The sequence below is a fragment of the Gopherus flavomarginatus genome, chromosome 10 (genome assembly GCF_025201925.1).
Source record: "Gopherus flavomarginatus isolate rGopFla2 chromosome 10, rGopFla2.mat.asm, whole genome shotgun sequence".
Taxonomy (NCBI): Eukaryota; Metazoa; Chordata; order Testudines; family Testudinidae; genus Gopherus; species Gopherus flavomarginatus.
Window position 1 is genome coordinate 77704110 of NC_066626.1, and position 25087 is coordinate 77729196.

At 43.3% G+C, this 25087-nt stretch overlaps 2 protein-coding genes across 3 annotated transcripts in view; one reads left to right on the plus strand and one right to left on the minus strand.

The window, feature by feature from the left end:
* The window catches only part of LOC127030464 (cytochrome P450 27C1), a 41081-nt gene extending 16297 nt beyond the window's left edge, over positions 1 to 24784 (minus strand). Inside the window, exons 1-5 of one of the 2 annotated variants that reach the window (XM_050917074.1) lie at positions 24386 to 24784; positions 14566 to 14756; positions 9167 to 9366; positions 3579 to 3788; positions 118 to 281 (exon numbers count right to left, since the gene is read on the minus strand). In XM_050917074.1, the coding sequence (XP_050773031.1) occupies positions 118 to 281; positions 3579 to 3788; positions 9167 to 9366; positions 14566 to 14756; positions 24386 to 24739 (1119 nt within the window). In that variant the 5' untranslated portion in view covers positions 24740 to 24784. The remainder of the gene's footprint in view (positions 1 to 117; positions 282 to 3578; positions 3789 to 9166; positions 9367 to 14565; positions 14757 to 24385) is intronic. The other variant, XM_050917075.1, reaches the window with a different exon arrangement.
* Positions 16510 to 25087, plus strand: part of TMEM169 (transmembrane protein 169) — a 254139-nt gene continuing 245561 nt past the window's right edge. Inside the window, exon 1 of the mRNA XM_050917160.1 lies at positions 16510 to 16522. The gene's annotated coding sequence lies outside the window, so the exon portion shown is untranslated. The remainder of the gene's footprint in view (positions 16523 to 25087) is intronic.

Below are 25087 nucleotides of genomic sequence, written 5' to 3' on the forward strand. Positions count from 1 at the left end.
CATGCAATTTATGATGCACAAAAACCCTTACATAGCACTAGAACTAGGTTGCAAATGGAGTGGATTTATACAGCAATAAAATTGTCCAAACAGAAAATGATATAATAATAAGCTTACTGTATCCACTCCTGCCAGAAGCATTTCAGTCATATTGGCATAGATTTCTTCCACCGTAAGCTCTTTACTCAGTAGGAGATAAGTGAGTAGCCCACCTTTTACTTCTTCTCCTTGGTCCAACTGGGACTGAATATCCTTTATCTTGTTGTCAACGTGGATTTGACCTTTTAAATTACAGAAAATTAAAAAAAAAAACCCTAATCATTGTTCAGCCCTTCTTTTCTTCCCTCCCTTCTTTCTGATTTATACTTCGATGATTACAAACATGGCACCTCAGGTGTAGAGATGGGTGATGCTAAAGATGAGGTCATACCACAATGCTTAAACCACCCCACAGATTGGTCAGATGCTGACTTCATAGAAAAAAGAACCATAATTGGCATATTCTTGTATGAAGACTGCACATACATACACAAACACACACAAAAACAGGTGACCCTGGGAAAGCACAATCACCACTTATATTTTAATTCCCTTTTCACAGCAGGCGCTACTGCAAAAAAGAATGTGAAAAACAAAGCTGAAAACAAAGAGATTGGATTCTGTTGTTGTTCAGTTGCTGTTAATATTAATCAGAGATCTGCAGGGGAAGGGGTTGTTTGTTTTTGGAGGAGGGTGTTCCACAAGGGGAAATGGTAGAACCCCATCAAATGAATTCTTTAAAGCAATCAAAAATGTATTATAGGGAATAATTTTATATGCTAAAGGGTATGGACTTGAGTTCCTGATAGATCTTGTGAATCTTTAATTTTAGTCCTGGGGAAATTCTGCGGGAACCACCCCCCTCACAGAATGCCTGTGCTTTGCATGGGTGGGGGGATGACCATGGGTGCAGTTGGGGGGAGGTCTTTCCCCACCCAAACAGAGGTGAGGCATGGGGGAAGCACACGGGGTTACCTGCCACTGCCCCCTGCCCCTCATTTCTGCAACTGCAGAGCTGCCCAGCTGAAGGAGGCTGCATAGGGGTTCCGCGGACTCTGCGGCTGAATGCCACCTCTTGGATCCTAATGCCAGTCATGCTCCCCTTCTGTGTGCTCGGAGCCTTCCTTTTTTCTATGCAACAGTGAGTGACCATGGTGGGACTGGGTGAAGGGGGGCTGAGGGGAAGAGGCAGTGGGGAAGGAAGAAGGGGTGGAATAGGGAGGCAGAAAGGAATGTGGGAGTGAAGAGAACGGGATAGGGCATGGGGCAATCAGGGAGGGGGATGAGATGGGCAAGAAAGGGGATGGGGAATCACAGGGGGAAGCAGGAGCCCGGCATATGGCGTCCCCTTGGCTGCATCTGGGGCTTCCCTGTTAAGCAGGCACATGGAACCCTCACCCTGACAAGCCCTAACCCCCTACACCTAGACCACTCTGCTGAGCCCCAAACACCCAGACTTCCACCCCACTGAGCCGCAACCAGCTGCATCTGGATCCCCACCCCATCAAACCCCACTCTCCCAGCAACTGGATCCTCCCACTGAACCCCCCCCACTCAGACTTCCTTCGCCAAGCACCACCTCCTCATACCTGAACCCCCCCGCCACCTCCACTGAGCCCCCTACATTCAGAATTTTAAAATCATATTAAAATAATTTTTGGAGGGTGAATAATTTTTAATTTATTGGTGCATAATTAGCTCAAGAGCAATTACTATAGGTCAATACAGCTGCAGCCATATGACAGATTTATATAATTAATAATCTGAAAGAACCTCAATCTTCTCTCAAAAAGTATACATTTGGGGGAATGTAGAAAAAGAAGATTCTGCTACAATATGAATGAAATAATATGCAGAAACATGCAGTTTCTAGCACTACTTCTGCAGGGTGAAAAGATTAGATGGTTTTTGATACCCCTAAATTTTAAATGAGAAATATGAAAACAGAACCCCACTTGCTCAGAGTGATTACAGGCCACTGAAATGCTTGTAAATAGAATGTTTCAAACCATATGCCATACTTTCCCTTACTTTTCTTCCCTCATTTTTTTAAGTAGTAGGTATGTTTGCATGAAATGCACTCAGTATTTCTTATGATCTCATGAGCTGATTCCTCATTTTGTTCACAATCAGTTGAAGAGATGATGGTTTTGTCACAGAGCTCCTGTTCCAAAACTCACTGAAGTCAATGGGAAAAAAACTTCCATTCAATTGAATAGGTTTTGAAAAAGTGCTTAACAGATGATTCTAACTTCAAGTGAAGAAGAAGCAACAGAACAGATGAAAATAAATAATGAACCAGTAATGTAAAATAAGGGACTAACTAGACCATATTGGCAAAATTGTTTCTAAATGGAATTTTTTCAAACTTTTACGCAAGAACATACAAAGGCCATAAGAAGAGTGCGGTGACAATACCAGCCCGGCATATCTCAGTAAATGAGACCTGCCATTGCTTCTGTGGTGCTATCTACAGAGCAGCCTGCACACCCACCCCATGCGGTTGCCACTCAGTCTACATCCCCTCTCTCTACGAGGAGAGTGCTGCCTTGCTCGAGCAGTATGAGGCATCTGGTGACCCAGATGTCTCTGACCCCCTGATTGAATCATTGGATACTGCTCGCTGAGCCAGATGGGAGGAGATGACTAAAAGGATGAGCTTTACTCGCTCCAGCCACAAGTATTGGAGTCTGCTCTGATGCCTTGGAGCAGCACAGCAACCACCTGCACTCTGCCGACCCCCAGTGACACCCAACCAAGTAGCTGGACACCTACTTAAAGTGGCTAGAGCACCTTTGGAGAAACAGGTGCAAAGACTAGTGGGGAACAAATGATGTGTGTTTAAACATGTCCACCAGATCAGAAGCTGCCCAGAACCATTCACTGTAACAGAGGTGGAACAGACACTGGGTAGCATCAAGTGTGGAAGAGCTGCAGGCTATGATAACATATCTCTAGAATTCCTGAAAAATCTAGGCCCCCGGGCTCGGCTTTGGCTTGTGAAATGCAACAGGTGAACAAGACAAACAAGGTGGATGGGTAAATGGGGTAATAAAACAAATAAGCTTTAGCAAAAAAGCAAATGTCAGAATATCTTTAACTCTGGATAATAAGCACAATTTCACAGAAACACAGAAGATAGAGATGGAAAAGATCTACTGGGCTGCACAGTCCGATCACTTGGCCAATAAAGGACTGTTTCCTAGAATACTTTTCCTAATTTTCTGTTCAGTCTACTTTCAATTGTCTCAATCAGTGCGGCTTCCACCACTCCTCTTAAAAGATTACTGCACCACAGCCTAGTAGATCTCATTGTAAAGAAGTTCTTTCTGATATGTATCCCAAATGTTCATCTAGTTTCTCTTACTGTACCACCCTAAATAATCCTTTAATACTTCTCACTGTAGTTTATTCCTACTTTTCTTCTTCTTCCCCAGTTTCTTACTATAATTTTAGGGTACAAATGCAACAAGCTCTATTCAAATACAGTGACAGCAGCTACAGAGACAAAGTTGAACTTTTCTATCGTTAAATCTTACTAAATTTGAAGAGTCCATCCCAGGATCTGCAGAACTCTCTCCAGGGTTTTGGAATAAATGGACGAAGCCATTTGGGAATTGCCCCTGCATACATAGTTGTCTTAAACATGCTAAACATCAACTCCAGAGCCTCAATGTATTCCACAGTCTTCTCTGGGATGTTGTTTTCCAGGCAGCCCAATCGGGATTCATACAGAATAGTTGCCACACCTGCACAGGAGAAAAAAGTCACAGAATTTACAGTTCCTTCTTTTTTTTTCTTTATTTATGGTACAGAATTAAAAAGTAAAGGAACATAACCAAGTCTGCAAAAACATGGTTAATTAGTTTGACTAGCACTTACTGGAGATGATTTAGGATAATACAGTCCCTTATAAAACAGAGAGTAGATTAAATGACCTCCTTATGTGTCCTTTCTATGATAAAAGAAATAACTTTAATGTCTCCTTTATCTCCTTTTTAATAGATGGATTCCTTATTTGACTCATATTTATATTTTCCTTACTTTCTTTAAACAAAACTAAAACAAAACCAAACACATATACACATCACTTTTCTGTAGACTCATAACTAGAGCTTTCAAGAAACATCAAAAATTGTTATAACAAAATTCAGACTCAATATTGAATAGATTGCTCCAGATGTAAGCTTTCATTTTAAAAAATGTTTCTCATCCTTATTGTGAAGAAAACGTGGAAGATCTGAACCAAGTATAACCAATAAAGTGTTGTTTTACTGAGTTTCCAGACGGCCTGAAATAAGAGCTGTGAGCAGCATGAATTGTCCCATTCATCTCAGTCAGGATGTTATTCTGTGACCTAAGGATGGCTGTTCATTTTTTTCATAGATTCATAGATTCTAGGGTCAGAAGGGACCAATGTGATCATCTAGTCCGACCCCCTGCACAAAGCAGGCCACAGAACCCTACCCATCCACTTCTATAACAAACTCCTAACCTATGCCTGAGTTATTGAAGTCTTCAAATTGTGGTCTGAAGACCTCAAGCTGCAGAGAATCCACCAGCAAGTGACCCATGCCCCACGCTGCAGGGGAAGGCGAAAAACCTCCAGGGCCTCTGCCAATCTGCCCTGGAGGAAAATTCCTTCCCGACCCCAAATATGGCGATCAGCTAAACCCTGAGCATGTGGGCAAGACTCACCAGCCAGCACCCAGGAAAGAATTCTCTGCAGTAACTCAGATCCCATCCCATCCAACATCCCATCACCAACCACTGGGCATACTTATCTGGCGATAATCAAAGATCAATTGCCAAAATTAGGCTCTCCCATCATACCATCCCTTCCATAAACTTATCAAGCTTAATCTTAAAGCCAGATATGTCTTTTGCCCCCACTACTCCCCTTGGAAGGCTGTTCCAGAACTTCACTCCTCTAATGGTTAGAAACCTTCGTCTAATTTCAAGTCTAAACTTCCTAGTGTCCAGTTTATACCCATTCGTTCTTGTGTCTACATTGGTACTAAGCTTAAATAATTCCTCTCCCTCCCTAATATTAATCCCTCTGATATATTTATAAAGAGCAAGCATATCCCCCTTCAGCCTTCTTTTGGCTAGACTAAACAAGCCAAGCTCTTTGAGTCTCCTTTTTAACTGTCACTCTCGACCAACAGACCCCCTTATCTGGATGTTTCTGCTAAAATGATCAGCAGTGAAACAATTAATGTTGACAAAAATAGATTTAAATATCTTAAATGCACATTTTTAGGTGGGTTAAATTCTAGGTCTAAAATATTTCACAATGTAAATCATTAATAATATTATTGACTTCATATCCAAGGTAAGAAAGTGCAGGGAAGAGGAAAGGATGAAAATTCAAAGGAACTTAGAGAATTTAACCCACTGATCAATTAGAGGAAGTCTGTAGCTCAAAAGGTTAAATTGCTTTATGACAGCTGGCGCTCACCTGATGCTACTATTCAGATATTATCTAGTTAGCATAGACCCAGATTATCTTACCAAGTAGTCAGCTGTTTGAGACAGTGGCTGCATAGGTCAGCAATGCTGGAAGTGGTTACAAATCTCAATGAGTCAGCTAGTTCTCAGCAAAGAGTACCAACACTTTAAGCATCAGGCAGACACACAGTGCTTTATTATGCATATGAAAGAGAAATGGGATTTTCTTAAGATGGGTGTTACGTGATGTAATATTTTATATTATTTATAAGACTAGTTCATGCAGAACTCAAAGACAACCACACCACACTACACCACAATTTATCCAGGAATTTAAGGATATCATCAAATCCTTCCCTAAACAACTCCAAGAGCATAGGCGCCGACTCCATGAGGACTCCAGCCCTGGAGCACCCACAGAAAAAAAATATTGGGTACTTAGTACCCACTGGCAGCCAGCTGGCCCTTTGCACCCCCAGCGACTCCCATCCAATGGCAGCCCCGCCAATCAACTCCTCCCCCTCCCTCCCAGTGCCTCCCACCCACTGCAACAGGGCCGCCCAGAGGGGGGGGGCAAGAGGGGCAATTTGCCCCAGGCCCCGGGCTCCGCAGGGGCCCCCACGAGTTTTTCAGGGCCCCTGGAGCAGGGTCCTTCACTCGCTCCAGGGGGCCCGGAAAACTCTTGCGGGGCCAGGCCCTGGAGCTTCTTCCACTCCCGGTCTCTGCCAGCTGGGGGGTCCTTCCGCTCCAGGGCGGAAGGACCCCCCACCAGTGAATTACCGCCAAAGCGGGACCTGCCGCTGAAGTGCAACTCGGTCTTCGGCGGTAATTCGGTGGCGGGGGGCCCTTCCGTTCCGGGACCCACTGCCGAAGTGCCCCAAAGAACCGCGGCGGGGGCCCCCCGCCGCCAAACAGGGCCAGCTCTAGACATTTCGTGGTGCAGGGGGCGCCCTGCCGCTTGCCGGTCCCGTGGCTCCGGTAGACCTCCCGCAGGCACGCCTGTGGATGCTCCACCGGAGCCGAGGGACCAGCGGACCCTCCGCAGGCACGCCTGCAGGAGGTCCACCAGAGCCGCCTACCGCCAACGGCCCCAGGCCCCCGGAATCCTCTGGGCAGCCCTGCACTGCAATCAGCTGTTCCACAGCATGCAGGAGGTGCTGGAGGTAGTGGGGAGAAGCGGGAACGGGCGCACTCAGGAAAGGGGGCAGACCTGGGCAGGAAGAGGCGGGGCGGGATGTAGATTTGGGGTGGGATCTGGGGCAGAGGCGAGGGCAAGGGGTTGAGCACACCCTGGGCCCTGAGGAAGCCAGCGTCTGTGTCCAAGAAAAACTCTACAATTTCATCCCCCACGAACCAACTCCAGGGACCTTCTACATGCTTCCCAAGATTCACAAACAAGGGAATCCAAGCAGACCCATCATATCTGGCCATGGCACTCTTACTGAAAGAACATCAGGACTCATAGAAACATCCTCAAACCAATCATCATACAAAGGCCCAGCTTCCTCTAGGACACAATTGACTTCCTCCACAAACTCTGCAGTATTAACAACCTCTCTCAGAACACCATCCTTGCCACTATTGATGTCACCTCCCTATATACTAACATCCCTCACAATGACAGCATAGCTGTCTGCCTCAAATATTTACAAGACATTGGACAAACCTCATATATCTACCTCAAACACATCGCCAAACTCATCCATTTTATCCTCATCCATAACCATTTTTACATTCAACAACAAACACCTCGTCCAAACCATGGAAATAGCTCTGGGTACTAGGATGGCTCCCCAATACACCAACTTCTTCATGGGCCACCTTGAAGAATTATTTCTGGACAGATGAACTATGAAACCAATGATATACCAGAGAGACATCAATGATATTTTCATTCTCTGGACAGATGACTTAAATTCCCTTACAGACTTCCACCACAACTTCAGCGACCACCACCTATCCATTAAACTCTATCTGGAATACTCCCATATCAGCATCAACTTCCTGCATACCGCAATCAGCTTCAACAATGGAACCCTACACACAACTGTATACTGATCACCACACCTACCTTCATAGATCCAGTAACCACCCCAAACACACCAAGAAATCTGTTACTTACAACCAGGCACTCAGATACCACAGAATATGCTCTGAGGAGGAAGTCTGGGATACATACCTTAAACACACTCAAAACTGCCTTCAACAAACAAGGACACTCCACCAGAAAAGGAGATTGCATCATAAAACAGGCCACTCAAATACTCTCAGAGAACCTGTTTCAATACAGAAATAAAACCGCCTCTGACCACATACCCCTATTTGTCACTAGCGCCCCAAATTGGAACCCATACGGGGTGTCATCAAAAAACTACACCCATACTCAGTGGGGACCCATCCTGAAAGACATCTTTTCTCAACCCCCTCTTCTAGCCTTCTAACAACCCCCCAACCTCTCCAAGCTCATCAGAAGCAAGCTCCCCACACGCCAGGGACACACCATCTCAAAGTAGCATTAGATCCTGCCAGAACAACAGATTCAAAACCTGCAGACATACCTCCATTGCTACAATGATCGACACCCCCGACATACACCTTTCAAGTCCTACTCTTGCTTATAACAACATGTAGTGTATTTCATCCAGTGTACTCAATGCCCCAACAGAAACTGTGTGTGATACCAGACAATCATTACACTCTCCAATGAACTCACACAGGAAAATGATAAAAAATAAAAATATCCTATCACCTGTGAGTGAACACTTTTCATAAAGCGATCGCTCTATATCTAATCTATCAGTCTTCAACCTCAAAGGGAACCTGCACAACATTTCAAAAGATGAGCCTGGGAGCTTAAGTTCATAACTTTGCTAGACACTAAAAAATATGGATTGAATTGAGATACAGGATTTATGGCTTGTTACAACAATCTATAACCCACTAACAAGCCTTCCCAGTTGCTTCCCACCACCACTTTTTTTCCTCCCTATGACTGGAAGGGTGTCAACAGGCCACTTCACTTTGAAGGATCCCTGCAAATATGTGTTTACTGCTTACGCTAAACAATCTGTTCCATCTTGTATTTAGCTGTGACACTCTAAGTTTCCTAGATCTGAAGAAAAGCTCTGTGTAAACTCAAAAGTTTGTCTCTCTCACCAACAGAAGTTTGTCCAATAAAAGATATTACCTCACTCCCCTTGTCTCTCTAGTTCATGCAATGTTAGTTAAAGAATCACATGAAACTTTAAAACAAAAACTAATAACTCACTGCTGAAAATCGGATATGGGAAAGGAATAAAACAAATGTTTAAATGCATAAAAACCATGCTACATAACAGTTACATAAGAACATAGGAATCACTATATTTGATTGGACTGGAGAGCCATCTAGTCAAGTATCTTTGTCTCCACCAGTAGCCAGATGCTTCTGAAGAAAGTGTAAGAACTCCACAGTTAGGCAGATGTAGGCACTGAAGAAAAATACTTTTCCCTGTTGAAACTGCAGACAGAATTTAGATAGACGCTGGTTAAATGAAGCATTTGTAGTATCAAGCCCCTCTGATTGTTTTAAATTAGCTTGAGTGTGGCAGTGGCAGTTTATGATAAAAATGCCTAATTGTTATCGCATGGTTTAGAATTAATTTTCTTTCCAGATATTATATGATCTGTCTCTCACCTTCCATGGAATACTTGAAGAAAAGGTTGTTAACATTGGTCACTGTTTCCCCATCTTCCTCTTGACTCCTGAGCGTGTGGATTCTCTTAATTAAATCTGTGATAACTTCATTGACTCCTTCAGAGAAAACAGCCACATCCTTGGGTTTCAGGATCTTCTGCCTTAGTACACTCCTCATTTTTAGCCATTGTTCCCCTTCCCTAGAAGAAATAATTTAAAATATCTACATATAATTCTTCCTGACAATCATTAGCTGGGCAGGAAGTTCACAAATTAAATAAGAGTCTCTCATTAGCAAGTGATAAACAAATTCATTGGTGAAACTGAAATCACTACTGGAAAGGAGTATAGTGGATACTGGTCTGTCAAGTAATATGTTCTTATGTTTCTTATTCTATATTTACTGAAGGTGGCAAGTCATTCCGTTGTCTAATTCACCTCACTGTTACAGTACGCGATCAAGTTTGTATGTTAATTAATGTGTACTGGTTAGAGCTTTAAGACTTTATCTCAGTATCCTGGAAGTGCCTTCAGATAATTGTTAGTCACACCTGCTAAATACATAGAGTACCTGACTAACAAAACAGAGATTCTGGTTTGCAAAAGTATCACACGTATTCTCATTAAAATTAAATTTTAAATATACATTTATCTTTGCTAATTTATTTTCTTTTATACAGATTTGGTGTTTTTCTCCCAAAAACATCCAGCATAATCAGATTTCATGGACCACAGGTCTGATTTAATATACCAAATCCTGTTATTGGTATATCAAGCCCAGTTATGTTTATTCCAAATCTAGGGGAAGTTTTCTGAGAGAAAAGTTTACTTTCTGTGAGAAATGGTACTTTTTGAGATCTAACAACCTACAGTATGAGAAGTTCAAGACAGACCATTAATACATTAAGAATTACATAATTTAGAACAGTGGTTCTCAACCAGGGAATACGCAGATGTCTTTCAAGCGGTACATCAATTCATCTAGATATTTGCCTAGTTTTACAACAGGCTACATAAAAAGCACTAGCAAAATCAGTACAAACTACAATTTCATACGAGACAATGACTTGTTTATACTGTTCTGTATACTATACACATAAATGTAAGTACAATATTTATCTTCCAATTGATTTATTTTATAATTATATGATAAAAATGAGAAAGTGTGTAATTTTTCAATAATAGTGTGCAGTGACACTTTTGTATTTTTATGTCTGATTTTTTAAGCAAGCTGTTTTGAAGTGAGGTGAAACGAAGTACACAAGACAAATCAGACTCCTGTACAGAAGTCTGGAAAGGTTGAGAGCCTCATGCCATCTCAGATACTATAATGTGTCTGTATAACATCTGTAACGTGTATAACAGCGCTTCTCAACCAGGGGTCTGCAAGCCCTTTCCGTGGGGCCGCAGGGCCCCATGGCTGTAATCTGATGCCCCAAATCCTGGCGCCCTCTGTGGGGCTGAAATTGAAACTGAAACACCACCCTCCTGTGGGACTGAAGTGTCCATCACACCAGCCCTACATTCCCCCGGAAGCAGCTGTGGCATTCCTGTCTGCTGCTGGAGCCTGGGGTTGCAGCTGCTCCTCATCTCCTTCTGACTGCACATGCAGCCGGTAAGAACCACCTGGGTTGGGGGACCCAGTTCTGGGGCTCGCAGAGCCCTTGGGGAGCAGGCACCACAGGAGGAGCCCTCCTGGCATACAACCCCTAGCTATCCTCCCTGCAACCTGAGCTAGCTCCCTGCCCACACATAGCCCCTAGCTACCCCTGCCTGCACCCTGAGCGGTTTTCAAACTTTTTGAGCTGAGTCCCCGCTTTGACTTATATTTTTTGGTTGTGGCCCCCCACAACCCAGACAGACTGGGTGGCCTGCTGAGGTGAGTCACGGGCTGGAGGTGGCGCTCCCCCTGTGCGGAGCTGGCCTGAGCTCTGCCAGCCCTTGCCCCCTTCCCGCCCCAAAATAGAAGTCAAACTATGCCTATGCTCAAGGGTCCCCCGCTGGGCCCTGGAATTTTTATAGCATTTTGAGGGGGCCCTCAGGAAGAAAAAGGTTGCATGCACTGTCATTTCGCTTTTCCATGACTTCCAGTCCACCAGCATTGATGACTTCTCATCTACTCTTTCTTCCCTTTACTCCATTCCTCTCTCTCCTCCACCCTTGATTCTTTTGCCCCCCTTTCCCATTGAAAGGGCCACCCGCAATCCCAGTTGTCTTTTCACCTCCTTTACTCATTCCTCAAACTCTCTTATCTTCCTGCCTCCACTTCTCTCTTCGCAGAATATCTTGCTGATTTCTATCAGGAAAAAAATGATAAAATATGATGTGACCTTCCCCAACTCCTCAACTTGCCTTCCTTTCCTCCTCCTACAACTCTCCTCCTCCTCTCTCGTCACAGATGCACAAATTCTTTTCTGATCTCCTCATCCAATCCCTCCACTTGCCCCAGTGATATCATCCTATCCCATCTCCTGATCTCCCTTGCGCTCACTTTCATCCCCTACCTGACTCATCTCTGTAACTGCTCACTATCTTCCATCTCTTTGCCTTCACAATACAAACATATTGTAGTCTCTCATATCTTAAAAAAAAAACAAAAAAACCCAACAACCCGTGACCCCACTTGCCTCTCAACTACTACCCCATCTCTCGTCTCCATTTCATCTCCAGACTCACTGAACACACTATCTACAATCGTTGTCTGGAGTTCCTCTTCTCCAATTTCATCCTAGACCCTCTTTAGTCTGGTTTCCACCCCTTACACTCAACTGAAACCACTCTCACCGAAGTCTCTAATGATCTCTTTTTTTAGCCAGATCTCAGAACCAGTACTCCATCCTCATTCTCCTTGACTTGTCAGCTGCCTTTGATACAGATGACTATGTTTTTCTTCTTGAAGTTTTATCCTCTTTTGGCTTCTGTGACTCTGTCCACTCCTAGTTCTCCTCCTACCTCTCTAATCATTCCTTCAGCATGTCCTTCGGAGGCTCCTGATCATCCCCCTTCCAGTTTTCTGTGAGGGTTCCACAGAGTTCTGGTCTCCTCCTCATCTCCAGATAATTTCATCCACAAACACACATCCAACTATGCTAATGATTCAAAGATCTATCTCTCTAGTCCAAACCTGTCTCTGTTCAAATTAAAATCTCAGCCTGTCTCTCTGACATCTCCTTATGGATGTCTAGCTGTCAGCTTAAATTCAACATGGCTAAAATAAAGCTCTTAATCTCCCCCCAAAAAACCCTTTCCACACTACCTCCTTTCTCGATCACAGTGGACTAACACCACCATTCTATCTATCACTCTGGCCCATAACCTGGGTATCATTTCAACTGGGACCTCTTTCTAGGTCCTCACATTCAGGTTATGTCTAAGTCTTGCAAATTATTTCTGCGTAACATCTCTAAAATACAGCCCTCCTATCCATCCACAGAGCTAAGATTTTTGTTCCAACTCTCATCTCGCATCTCCATTACTGTAATATTGTTTTTTCTGGCCCTGATATATGCAATTTTGCCCCCTTTATATTCATTCGGAATTCTGCAAAGATCATTTTCCAAGCCTGTTGCTTTGACTATGTCATTCCTCTCTGGAAAGCCCTTCACTGGCTCCCTCTTCTTTATCATATCAAACATTAGCTGTTTGTTTTCACTTTCGAGGCCCTTCATTACCTATCATCATCCTACCTATTTTCTCTCATTCAGCATCGAAAGGTTGACTCCCACCTCCAACTGGCCATTGAGGGCAACTTCTGTTGCCTATTTGCTAAACTTTCAATCTTCATGCTGCCCCTCATACCTGGGACAAGCTCCCTATAGACATCTATAACACTAATTCATTATCCTCCTTTCAAACCCTCCTTAAAACTCTCCTTTCCTGTAAGGTCTACAAAGACATTTACAACAGTTAGGCTGCTGGTGTGCTGAGACCACAGCCTACTTACCATGCTGACCATATTATCTCTTTGTTTCCTTGTACTCCTTCATTTGTCTGTATCTATCTCTTGTCTTATAGTTAGATTGTCAGCTCTTTTAGGGTAGGGACTGTCTTTTTGTTCTGTGTTTGCACAGTGCCTAGCATAATGAGGTGCTGGTCCACAACTGGGACTCTGACATGCTATGATAATGGAAATAAATAATAATAATAATTAAGTGGCACCTTCCAAATCTTACATTATGGGTCCATTGTTCAGCAAAACAAAGAAAGAACATAAGAACGGCCATACTAGGTTAGACCAATGGCCCATCTAGCCCAGTATCATGTCTTCTGACAGTAGCCATTGCCAAATGCTTCAGAGGGAATGAACAGAACAAGGTAATTATTGAGTAATCCAACCCCTGACATCCAGTCTCAGCTTCTGGCAGAGGTTTAGGGACAACTGGATCATGGGGCTGTGTCCCTGATCATCTTGGGTAATAGCCTTTGATGGACCTACCTTCATGATCTTATCTAATTCTTTAGGGAACAGAATTATGCTTTTAGACTTCACAACATTCCCTGGCAATGAGTTCTGCAGGTTGACTGCGCATTATGTGAAGAAGTACTTCCTTTTGTTTTCAAGTTACTGCCTATTAATTTCATTGGGTGACTCCCATTCTTGTGTTACATGAAGGGGTAAAAAACACTTCCCTATTCAGTTTCTCCCCATCGTTCACGATTTTATAGACCTCTATCATATCCTCCCAGCCCTTACTCAGCTCTTTTCTAAGATGAATAGTCCCAGTCTTTTTAAATCTCTCCTCGTATGGAAGCTGTTCTATATTCCAGTCATTTTTGTTGCCTTTCTCTTTACCTTTTCCAATTCTTATATACACCTCTACCTCGATATAACGCTGTCCTCGGGAGCCAAAAAATCTTACTGTATTATAGATGAAACTGCATTATATCTAACTTGCTTTGATCCACCGGAGTGCGCAGCCCCCCCCCCACTACTTTACCGCGTAATATCCAAATTCATGTTATATCGGGTCACGTTATATCGGGGTAGAGGTGTATTAACAAGGAGCCATTTTTTTGGCTCTGGCCTATATTTTAACCTTGAGATTTTGGTGTAATGTGAGTGTTAAATGCATTATCAGGCTTTCACAATATAAAGCCTTTTGCTACTGCAATTTTATCCATCACAGTAAGAGAATGGCCATGACTCACAAAAAGATTGGTTCCCTTTCGCATAAACACATTACATCACTGATTACTGTGAATGCTTCACAAGGACAATTACCCTTATACACCCACACACACACAAGCATGTTACATGCAAGCTTTCAGAGGCAGATAACTCTTCTTGAACCAATCATATGCTAAATGAAAAAAACACTAGGCTGATTTATATGGTACTTCAGAAGATTAACATGCTTTGATAATACAAATTAAGAAGAGAAAAAAGTGACTATATTTACGCAGAAATAAGTCCTGTAGCTCTCCCTCTTAAATCCCTGTACTCTTGCCAGGATTCCATGTTAGCTCTTTGTGGAGTTCTCCCTTCTGCCCGGAGCACCTGGGCAACCATGTCTCGATCTGCAATGGACACTACAAACTGTGGACCAAAGTGAGACTTGAAGATCTTTCCATACTCCTGGGTGTGTTTTTGCTGCAACATCAACAACAAATCAAAGAAGAAAAACATTATGAAAAAAAAATAAAGGCAAAAGAAATGGATACTTTTGTCATAGAACATATCAATTTGCATTGACATAAAATGCCACCTACTCTACTGAGGGAAGAGTCTGCAGTGGTAGCACTTTAGAAACAGAATAAGTTTTTCAGGAGCAAACCATAGTTCTGAATATCAGCCATCTTCAAAGATACTTCATTACTTGAAAGACAGGAGTTGAAGACCAGCCTGATGATCTAGTGGCAGAACAGTGAGTAGTCATGTGTTGGATCCAGATCTAGGTCCCAAGCTCTTCAATCGAGCAATAGCTGGAAGTGTTACTGGAAAGCATCATCACTCTTGAAATACTCACTATGACCAGAAGGGGAGGTCACTGCTGTGCAGGATCTTTGAGGCTGGAAAGACCCCCAGACCTCCACAAGACACAAAAGGCTAGCTACACTGAATACTGAAGAGGTGAAAGGACTTGTGGAATAGGGCAATGTGAAGCTCATGGCCAAAAGAGTGACACATGTTCTTCCCCATATCAACCTGTTGTGCAGTGCTCCATTATAAAAATATTGATCTCATATAAAAGATCAGCCCTGAAAATATCAAAACAAAGGATGGAAGTAAAGGGAGGTCAGAAGCATAATCATGAAGTAAATTTGTATTTTTTTATTTAAAAAAGGCTCAATTGTCCCTCTCCAATAAATGAACCAATTAGTGCATTTTTTATTCTTTACAAAGTCTACTTAATGGCTTTGCCATTAGGGCTGCCAGGACAACAGCGCTGCATTGAAATCTCCAAATTTTAGAGTAGATTTATTATGACGAACAACTCAAAAAAGACATACATTGTCACGTGGTGGAAAAGAAAAGGTGGAGGATATTCTACTTGTCTAGTAAGTGATATCTCTGCTGAGTGATCCATGAATACTAGCTGGAGGCAAAGAGCAGGCAATTAAGAAAGAGGAATTGAGAAACATTCAACAATTAAAAAAATTACCAAAAAGATTTCCTAGGAGATTATTTTACAGAGCGATGCCCTATCTTTCCCAACAAATAGAAAAAGATTAACAAACTTCATTCGGAGATGGTCTTGAAATGAAGCACCCATCTCTCAGGAATTCATTTTGAATATACCTGAGGAGAGATTAGGAACTAAATGTAGGCCAAGGTGAAGCCACAAAACCATTTTAGGAGATAGCAGATATAGATAATAAAAATCCATTAGCAGAAGAGATGGTGTAGAAGAACTAAGAGTTCTGAAGAAACTCAAATGTGAAATTGTAGGACTACTAACTGTCATCTGTAGTCTATCATTTAAATCAGCTTCTATACCAAATGACTGGAGGATAGCTAATGTGACACCAATTTTAAAAAAGGGCTTCAGAGAAGACCCCGGCAATTACAGACCAGTAAACCTGACTTCAGTACCAGGCAAACTGGTTGAAACGATAGTAAAGAACAAAATTGTCAGACACATAGATTAACATAATTTGTTGGGGAATAGGCAACACTATGGTTTTTGCAAAGGGAAATCATGTCTCACCAATCTGCTAGAATTCTTTGAGGGGGTCAACAAGCATGTGGACAAGGGGGATCCAGTGGATATAGTATATTTAGATTTTCAGAAAGCCTTTGACAAGGACCCTCACCAAAGGCTCTTAAGCAAAGTAAGCAGTCATGGGATAAGAGGGAAGGTTCTCTCACGAATTGGTAACTGGTAAAAGATAAGAAACAAAGGGTAGGAATAAATGGTCAGTTTTCAGAATGGAGAGAGGTAAATAGTGGTGTCCCTCAGGGGTCTGTACTGGGCCCAGTTCTATTCAACATATTTATAAATGATCTGGAAAAGGGGGTAAACAGTGAGGTGGCAAAATTTGCAGATGATACAAAACGACTCAAGATAGTTAAGTCCCAAGCAGACTTCGAATAGCTACAAAAAGATCTCTCAAAACCAAGTGACTGGGCAACAAAATGGCTAATGAAATTCAATGTTGATAAATGCGAAGTAATGTACATAGGAAAACATAATTCCAACTATACATATAAAATGATGGGGTCTAAATTAGCTGTTACCACTCAAGAAAGAGATCCTGGAGTCATTGTGGATAGTTCTCTGAAAACTTCCACTCAATGTGGAGCGGCAGTCAAAAAAGCGAACAGAATGTTGGGAATCATTAAAAAAGGGATAGATAATAAGACTGAAAATATCATATTGCCTCTATATATGTCCATGGTATGCCCACATCTTGAATAATGTGTGCAGATGTGGTCCCCCCATCTCAAAAAATATATACAGTATTGGACTTGGAAAAGGTTCAGAAAAAGGCAACAAAAATGATTAGGAGTATGGAACGGCTGCTGTATGAGGAGAGATGAATAAGACTGGGACTTTTCAGCTTGGAAAAGTGACGCCTAAGGGGGGATACGATAGAGGACTATAAAATCATGACTGGTGTGGAGAAAATAAATAAGGAAGTGTTATTTACTCCTTCTCATAACACAAGAACTAGGGGCCACCAAATGAAATGAATATGCATCAGGTTTAAAACAAACAAAAGGAAGTACTTCTTCCACACAACGCACAGTCAACCTGTGGAACTCCTTGCCAGAGGATTTTGTGAAGGCCAAGACTATAACAAGGTTCAAAAAAGAACTAGATAAATTCATGGAGTATAGGTCCACCAATGGCCATTAGCCATTAGACAGGGGATGGATCACTTCATGATTACCTGTTCTGTTCATTCCTTCTGGGACATCTGGCATTGGCCACTATCAGAAGACAGGATACGTGGCTAGATGGACCTTTGGTCTGACCCAGCATGGCCGTTCTCATATTAAGAAAATTTACAATTTACAGGACTGGAAAAATCCACCATCGAGAGAGCAAATTTAATTTGAGTAGTATCCCTTAATCTTCCACTATTGTACAGATGAGATGTTCAATTGCTGGTAATAATTTTGGACAGAATTAATCATTCTTTAACACATTGTACTACATTCTTATAACATACGTACATTCAGTTATACTCTTTATGGTGAGATTTATATGCTAGAAATCAGTAAAGACAAATTTGGACTAAATTTTGAGGAGTGAAATCTAATGAAATATGTGTTCTTTCCACAAATAATAGAAATAGAAGGTAACTCTTCAGGGCGGGAATCTTGCCTTCCATTGTGACTGTACAGCCTCTAGCTCATCTGGGGACATTACTTGTGAAAAATAATAATAAAATAATAAACAAAATGGTGTTTTCTGCATTACAGGTATATTGCAGATATGGCTGAAAGGCCTGTTTGATATTTTATGTCACAAACCCATTAATTCCATTTTTGTTTCTTGTTACAATTATTAAAAATATCCTACCTTGTTTCCCTACTCCCTCATGTCATGCTGTACTTCACACACAATATTTGAATTGTTAGAGTCCAAACCCTCCCCCGTCACCTTTGTTTTCCTTCTCTCTGAACCTACAGATGGAATACAACAGCTCCAGCTCCACTGAACTCAAAACTCTTTTCGTTTACCCAGAGTTGCTGTAGGCACTGCTGTTCTGGCCAATTAAATTCTGGAATCAGGTTACTGAGAACAGAACCTTCATTGTAAAAAAATGCTTAAATCCCCCCACCAACCACCACCCCTTCTGCATATGGAACATTTCTGTGTCTTAAAGAACATAATTTAAGTAGCTGCAATGGTTACCAAGAGGTTTCAGATTAATTCATTCCTGATGTTCACTCTGTTGTTAAATTTAACAGGGTGTTATTAATCCAGTTACAGAGTATATGCAAACAGGCCATCATGATTTGTAAAGTAAAATGTTTTGTGAGACTCTAAACTGAATAAAAAATACACAAGATATACTGCCCCACACCTTTTCTTGCAGGTTTTCCTTCCACAAATTGTATTGGATAAAGGAGAAAATCCTGTATTGTTTAGCGGTTGTAAAAAACGGAGAAGCATATAGGCATGTATTACTTAGGATTTTTCCACCTCTAGTTTCTTTGATTGTTATTTTCAAAAATTGTCTTAGCACTAATAAGAAAGCAATATATTGCAGAGTAGGTATAACCCTGTTGTAATTTAATTTTTGTATGTGGCTCAGATGTCTGTCTTGTACTTACACACACATTATTTTTTGCTTTGTTTCTTTCGGGGGGAGTCAGTTGTTTTAAATGACTAGTACTTCATTCAAGAAATTCACAAATAGAAGACTAAAGTTCGGCTGCCATTGACCTCACTAAAGATTTAGGAGTCTTACTCTAGTCTATTTTTTAAGGTCTTAACAGAAAGAAACATATAATATTTACTCTAAAATACAGCAACTTGTTTGAATTTTCCCTTTTTGTCTTTCCTTTCCCTTTCTGGGAATTTTTAGTCCCTCTTCTCCATTCTGATTTTTGTTTCCTTCCATCCTTCACGTTTCTATCCTGATACCTTGCGTTTTCTCAGCAGCTTCCCCTTCCTCTCTCCTCTCTTCCGTTTTTTATCTTCTGTGCTCCTTTTCCATCCCCAAGATCACAGCTCTGTTGCTGCTTCTTAGACCTGGTCTACACTTACAAACTTTAATTTATGGCACAACTTATGTTGTTAACAGCGGTGACTTTTTACCAACAGTTAAACCCTAACATAGGTGCAGCCATAGTGGTATAGAGCCCTTATGCTAGTCTAGTATATTTTGTCCACCAAACTGGAATATACTAGCTATACTGGTATAAGCACTTTTACTCTGGTACAACTGCATCTATATAACAGGGGGCTCGTCCAGACTAGGGGGGGGAAATCGATCTTAGATACGCAATTTCAGCTACGTGAATAACGTAGCTGAAGTCGAATATCTAAGATCGAATTACTCACCCGTCCAGACGGCACGGGATCGATGTCCGTGGCTCTCCGTGTCGATTCCGGAACTCCGTTGGGGTTGATGGAGTTCCGGAATCGATATAAGCACGCTCGGGGATCGATATATCGCGTCTAGATTAGACACGATATATCGATCCCCGAGCAATCGATTTTAACCCGCCGATACGGCGGGGTAGTCTGGACGAGGGCAGGGTTTCTGCTGCTTGAATTGAACTATGACAGTATAGTTAAGGAAGCAAAACTTTTAAGTTTAGACAAGGCTTTATGAGCTAGAATCAGAGGGGTAGCCATGTTAGTCTGGATCTGTAAAAGCAGCAAAGACTCCTGTGGCACCTTATAGACTAACAGTCTATAAAGTGCCACAGGAGTCTGCTGCTTTTATGGACTAGAGTGCATCTGATCCCTCCACCTATAATGCAAGGAGTTTGGTCACTCCCCACCCAGTTGCTATTGTAAAGTCAGTAATCAAATTTGATAGAAAATGAAGTACATGCTTTAAATTTTGCCTTCTTCAGAGGTGGTGTCTTCAGAGGGCACGCAAGTCCCTTCCCTACTGCAGTGGTTTCAGTGTCCGCTCACTTTTCTTCCTCCAAAGAGTGTAGAGCTCCTCTCTTCCTCTGAAGTTTCTCAATTCAAGATTTTCCCTTCTTTCTGCTCCATCCCTTTCTGGTCCCCTTCCCTCAATGTCTAACAACTCCACAACTTTCCTCTGACTGTCCCATGACCCACTGGATTTTGCCCCTTTCAGCTCTCCTGCTCCCCACTGTCTTGACTCCACAAGGGAAGGAGGGGACTCATATGACTGTTGCTTCCGCCACTGCTTGACACAGCACACCTTTTCTCCCTTCTCTATATGGTCCCTCACTACAGTCCCCACACAGCCTCTTTCCTCATGTAGCAAGAGCACAGAGCAGGAGCTAACAGAGAAACCAAAGAGAATGTAACAAGGGAACAACCAGGGAAGAAAGAGAGGAAGTTTCAACTGCTGGTCTCTCACCTACCCAGCAATTAAGAGTGAGCAGGAAAGAAACAAAATTCTGAATTCAGAGTGGTGGCCGTGTTAGTCTGTATCAGCAAAAAGAATGAGGCGTACTTGTGGCACCTTAGAGACTCACAAATTTATTTGGGCATAAGCTTTAGTGGGCTAAAGCTCAGCAGTGGAAAATACAATAGGAAGATATATATATACACACACAAGAGAGAACATGAAAAAATGGGTGTTGCCATACCAACTCTAACGAGACTAATCAATTAAGGTGAGCTATTATCAGCAGGAGAAAAAAACTTTTGTAGTGACAATTGGGATGGCCCATTTCAAACAGCTGACAAGAATGTGTGAGTAAATTAGCCTGGGGAAATAGTTTTTACTTTGTGTAATGACCCATCCACTCCTAGTCCTTATTCAAGATTAATTTAATGGTTTCCAGTTTGCAAATTAATTCCAGTTCTGCAGTTTCTCGCTGAAGTCTGTTTTTGAAGTTTTTTGTTGAAGAATTGTGACTTCTAGGTCTGTAACTGAGTGAACAGGCAGGTTGAAGCATTCTCTGACTGGTTTTGAATGTTATAATTCTCGACGTCTGATTTGTGTCCATTTATTCTTTTGCGTAGAGACTATCCCTTTTGGCCAGTGTACATGGCAGCGGGGCATTGGTGGCACATGATGGCATACATCACATTGGTAGATGTGCAGGTGAACGAGCCTCTGATAGTGTGGCTGATGTGATTAGGTCCTATGATGGTGTCCCTTGAATAGATATGTGGACAGAATTGGCAACGGACTTTGTTGCAAGGATAGGTTCCTGGGTTAGTGTTCTGAATCCTGACCTAGCAAAGCTGGATACACCACTGGAGAGCCCAGAATTCAGATGGAAAGCTATCCTCTGGGCAAAAGCCTGAGGTTAAGTTGTTTTGGGCAGCAGGGATTCCTATGGTGGGTGTAACTACTGCAGGAAAATTCAAAACCTATCTACAGTGACATCTCACCCTGTAGTGTATAGTAATAGACCATCCTTATGTGACGCCTAAAGTCAAATGTTATCTAACAAAAAGAAACAGTATTTTTTCAAGCAATAATTACTCTAAAGGGTCAATACCCTGTGTTACAAATGTCTGATTTTATACCAGGCATGAAAACCCATTAAGTCCTATCCCTGAAAAAGAAACACACACTTGTATTTTTCATACAGTTATTTTCTTGAAATGCAGGTGCTCACCCTAAAACCACTTGTCGGAGGAAGATGCAGATGGGAGGGAATGGAGCCCCAGCATAGGAAAGAGTGGCTGCTTAAAAAATAAAGATAGAGGAACTCCCTCTTTTCAAAAACACATTCCATAGGCTATGTCGGCAGCATGCTCTAATTATTGCAGGTCTCTCCTGCAGCTCCTGGGAACTGTGCAAAGTGGCACGTTGCAGGCTGGGGCCTATCAAACACGAAGGCGCAGGGTATGGAGATGACAGGTCCCAACCCACAAGGCATTCCATCTTTGCTCTCTGACCCAGACAGATCAGATGATGGCCCATTGTCCAGGCTGCTTGTCCCACAGGCTAGACTGTAGGAGCCCTGGGACTTCTCTTTAGCCGCCCACTCCAGACACTGGTCCTCTCCCACCCAAATTAAGTACTGGCATCAGCATGTGGTGCTTCACCTGTCCTAGCTTATGTCATTGCTTGGCCCACCTCAGAGTGGCTTATCATGTCTGAATGTGGGGCTTTAGTATGCACACAACGGTGTGCACAACATGAGTGAGCACACAGGCAAGCTGTGGCCAAGGGGCCCCCAAGCCTGCAGTCACTCACTCCCCCCTCTCTTCTTAGAAGAATCATAGACTATCAGGGTTGGAAGGGACTTCAGGATGTATCTAGTCCAGCTCCCTGCTCAAAGCAGTACCAACCTCAACTAAATCATCCCAGCCAGGGTTTTGTCAAGCCCAGCCTTAAAAAGCTCTAAGGAAGAGATTCCATCACCTCTCTAGGGAACCCATTCCAGTGCTTCACCACCCTCCTAGTGAAATAGTGTTTCCTAATATCCAGCCTAGACCTCCCCACTGCAACTTGAGACCATTGCTCCTTGTTCTGGCATCCGGTACCACTGAGAATGGCCGAGCTCCAAACTCTTTGGAACCCCCCTTCAGGTAGTTGTAGGCTGCTAGCAAATCCCCCCTCATTCTTCTCTTCTGCAAACTATATAACCCCAGTTCCCCCAGCCTCTCCTCCTAAGGCAGGCGCCCCAGCCCCCAATCAATTTTGTTGCCTTCCTGGACCCTCTTCAGTTTGTCCACATCCCTTCTGTAGTGGGGGGCCCAAAACTGGGCACAATACTCCAGGTGTGGCCTCCCCAGTGCCGAACAGAGGGGAATTATCACTCCCCCCATCTGCTGGCAATGCTCCTACTTCTCCCCCACTACAAGGAAGCCTCCTCCCCCCACCACTAGAAGGGGGGCAGCCCCTCCCCACTACACAACCACCCCCTCCCACACATGGGGCCCCTTCCCCCACTGTCTGCCAACAGGGGGCGCCGGAGGGAGGGCAGCTGTCTCGGGGAGCCACGCCATTGGCTCCCTTCCGGCAGCGCGAGCCCCTTTGGAACGTTGGGGGCCCGCGAGCCGCGACCGTTGGCTTGGTCCCCCCCCCCACCCCCATTCCACCTCCAACTTTGGCGCGCGCTGCCATCCCCCCCCCCCCGCCCCGACCGCCTCAGAAGGGGTGGAGGGAGGGTTTCAAATGACCCGCCTGCGGCTGAGGGGGATGGCTGTGTAAACGGCGCAGCAGCGGCAGCCCCGCCAGCCCTCACGCCAATACACAGCCAGCGCGGGCATATGCACATAAACCGGCCGCTGAGGGTCTGCATGCGGGGGGGGGGGGGGTGCGAGCGAGGGATTGTTGAGACAAAATGGTCTCTGTGAGCGAGTTCTGGGGAGAAGTAGGTGAAAAAAGCTGAGGGAACAACCGCCCCGCAACGTGCTGCACGGCCCAATCGAGCCCACAGAGATACGTGCGCACCCACAGCGCAGTGTGGACGCTGCTCCAAGCCTCAGGGAGGTTGCGATTCACATTTTCATTTCAAGTCACAGAAATTCTGCCTTGTGGTGCTGACACTGCCTAGTCCTGGAAATGGAGAGAGTGGGTCGGTTTTCGGTAAAATCTGAGGAAAACTCCTCTCGTGTTCCTCAAAGGGGGGAAATAAGCACCCCCTGCCCTGTAATATGATGGCTGGATTTCTTCAGTCCTGCGTGTAATGTTAAACAAGTCAATCGTGCCAGCCAAAACCCCAGCTAAAGTTGAGAAGACGGGTAGATATCGCCCGAAAAAGGGAGGAAGAGGAAGATGCAAAGGCAGTCCCACGAGATGCTGGGTTTCTGGGTGATAGAGAAAGCCCTCATTACTAGATGAGAGATTTGAAAAAAACACCACCACAAGAATCAGCCAGAAATCTGTTCTCACTAAAGCAGACTCTAATGCATTTTTTGCAGACTCTGTTGTCTATGGCTGAAAAGCAGGTTTTAAATCCTGTTCTCTGATGGAAAGAAAGCAGAAAGCAAGGGTTTAACACTAACACGCCAAACACTAATTAAATGAAGATTGAATGGGGAGAACACGGATCTGTAAACAAACACCCAACTCTATCATAACAGCACCAACACGACGTTGTAATGACAAGCAGGATTAACTGGATCAACTTGTTAATGAAGCAGCTACTTTATTTTTAACTGACATCCTAGAGTAAATCAAAACATTATTTTAACTAAATTGTACCTGGATTTCATGAATGCGACCAAAGCCGTCCTTCCAGAAGAACTCAACTAGGTTGGAGAGGGTTTTGGGTCCAGGCATTTCTTGCAGGCTCTTCACGTTGCAGTGGTGGTGTTGAGTGGGTTTCAAGAGTCCCCCTTCCCCCTCTGAAACTGCCACCATCTCTTCCTCTTTGTCCTCTGCTGCTGCTGCTGCAGCTGCTGTTGTGTTATTTTGCACCTCCAAAGTCTGGCTGCTAGAACGTTTGGTCAATTGGTGAAACCCGCTGACAAAAATCACACGAAAAAAGCAACTCCTTTTCTCAGGCTCAAGCGCCTGTTTGCAACTGCTGTTCAAGACTTTGGTGAAAAGAGACATTATTTTCTTATATTCAGCAAAAGCTCTAATTTGTTTCTGCAGCCGCTGTTTATTTGATTGCCGTTTCTCTTCTGCTTTAACTTGCGCAAGCGGCACGTCTCCAATCTCTTAATGCCTGAGCATCAGTTTACACAGACCATTATTAAAGGCTCCCTCCCCTAAGACAGGAAAAGGGGTGGTGGTCTGGAATGAGACTTGAATAAAATGAGCTTATTGTTTTGTTTAATTCAAATCCGATCAATTTACTAATTAAGCCTGCTCTGAAGCAACCAAGGTTTAGATTCCACCCTTCCGCTCCCTGTTTTGGCAAAAATCTCTCATGGATTACAGTTTTCTCATTCATTAAAA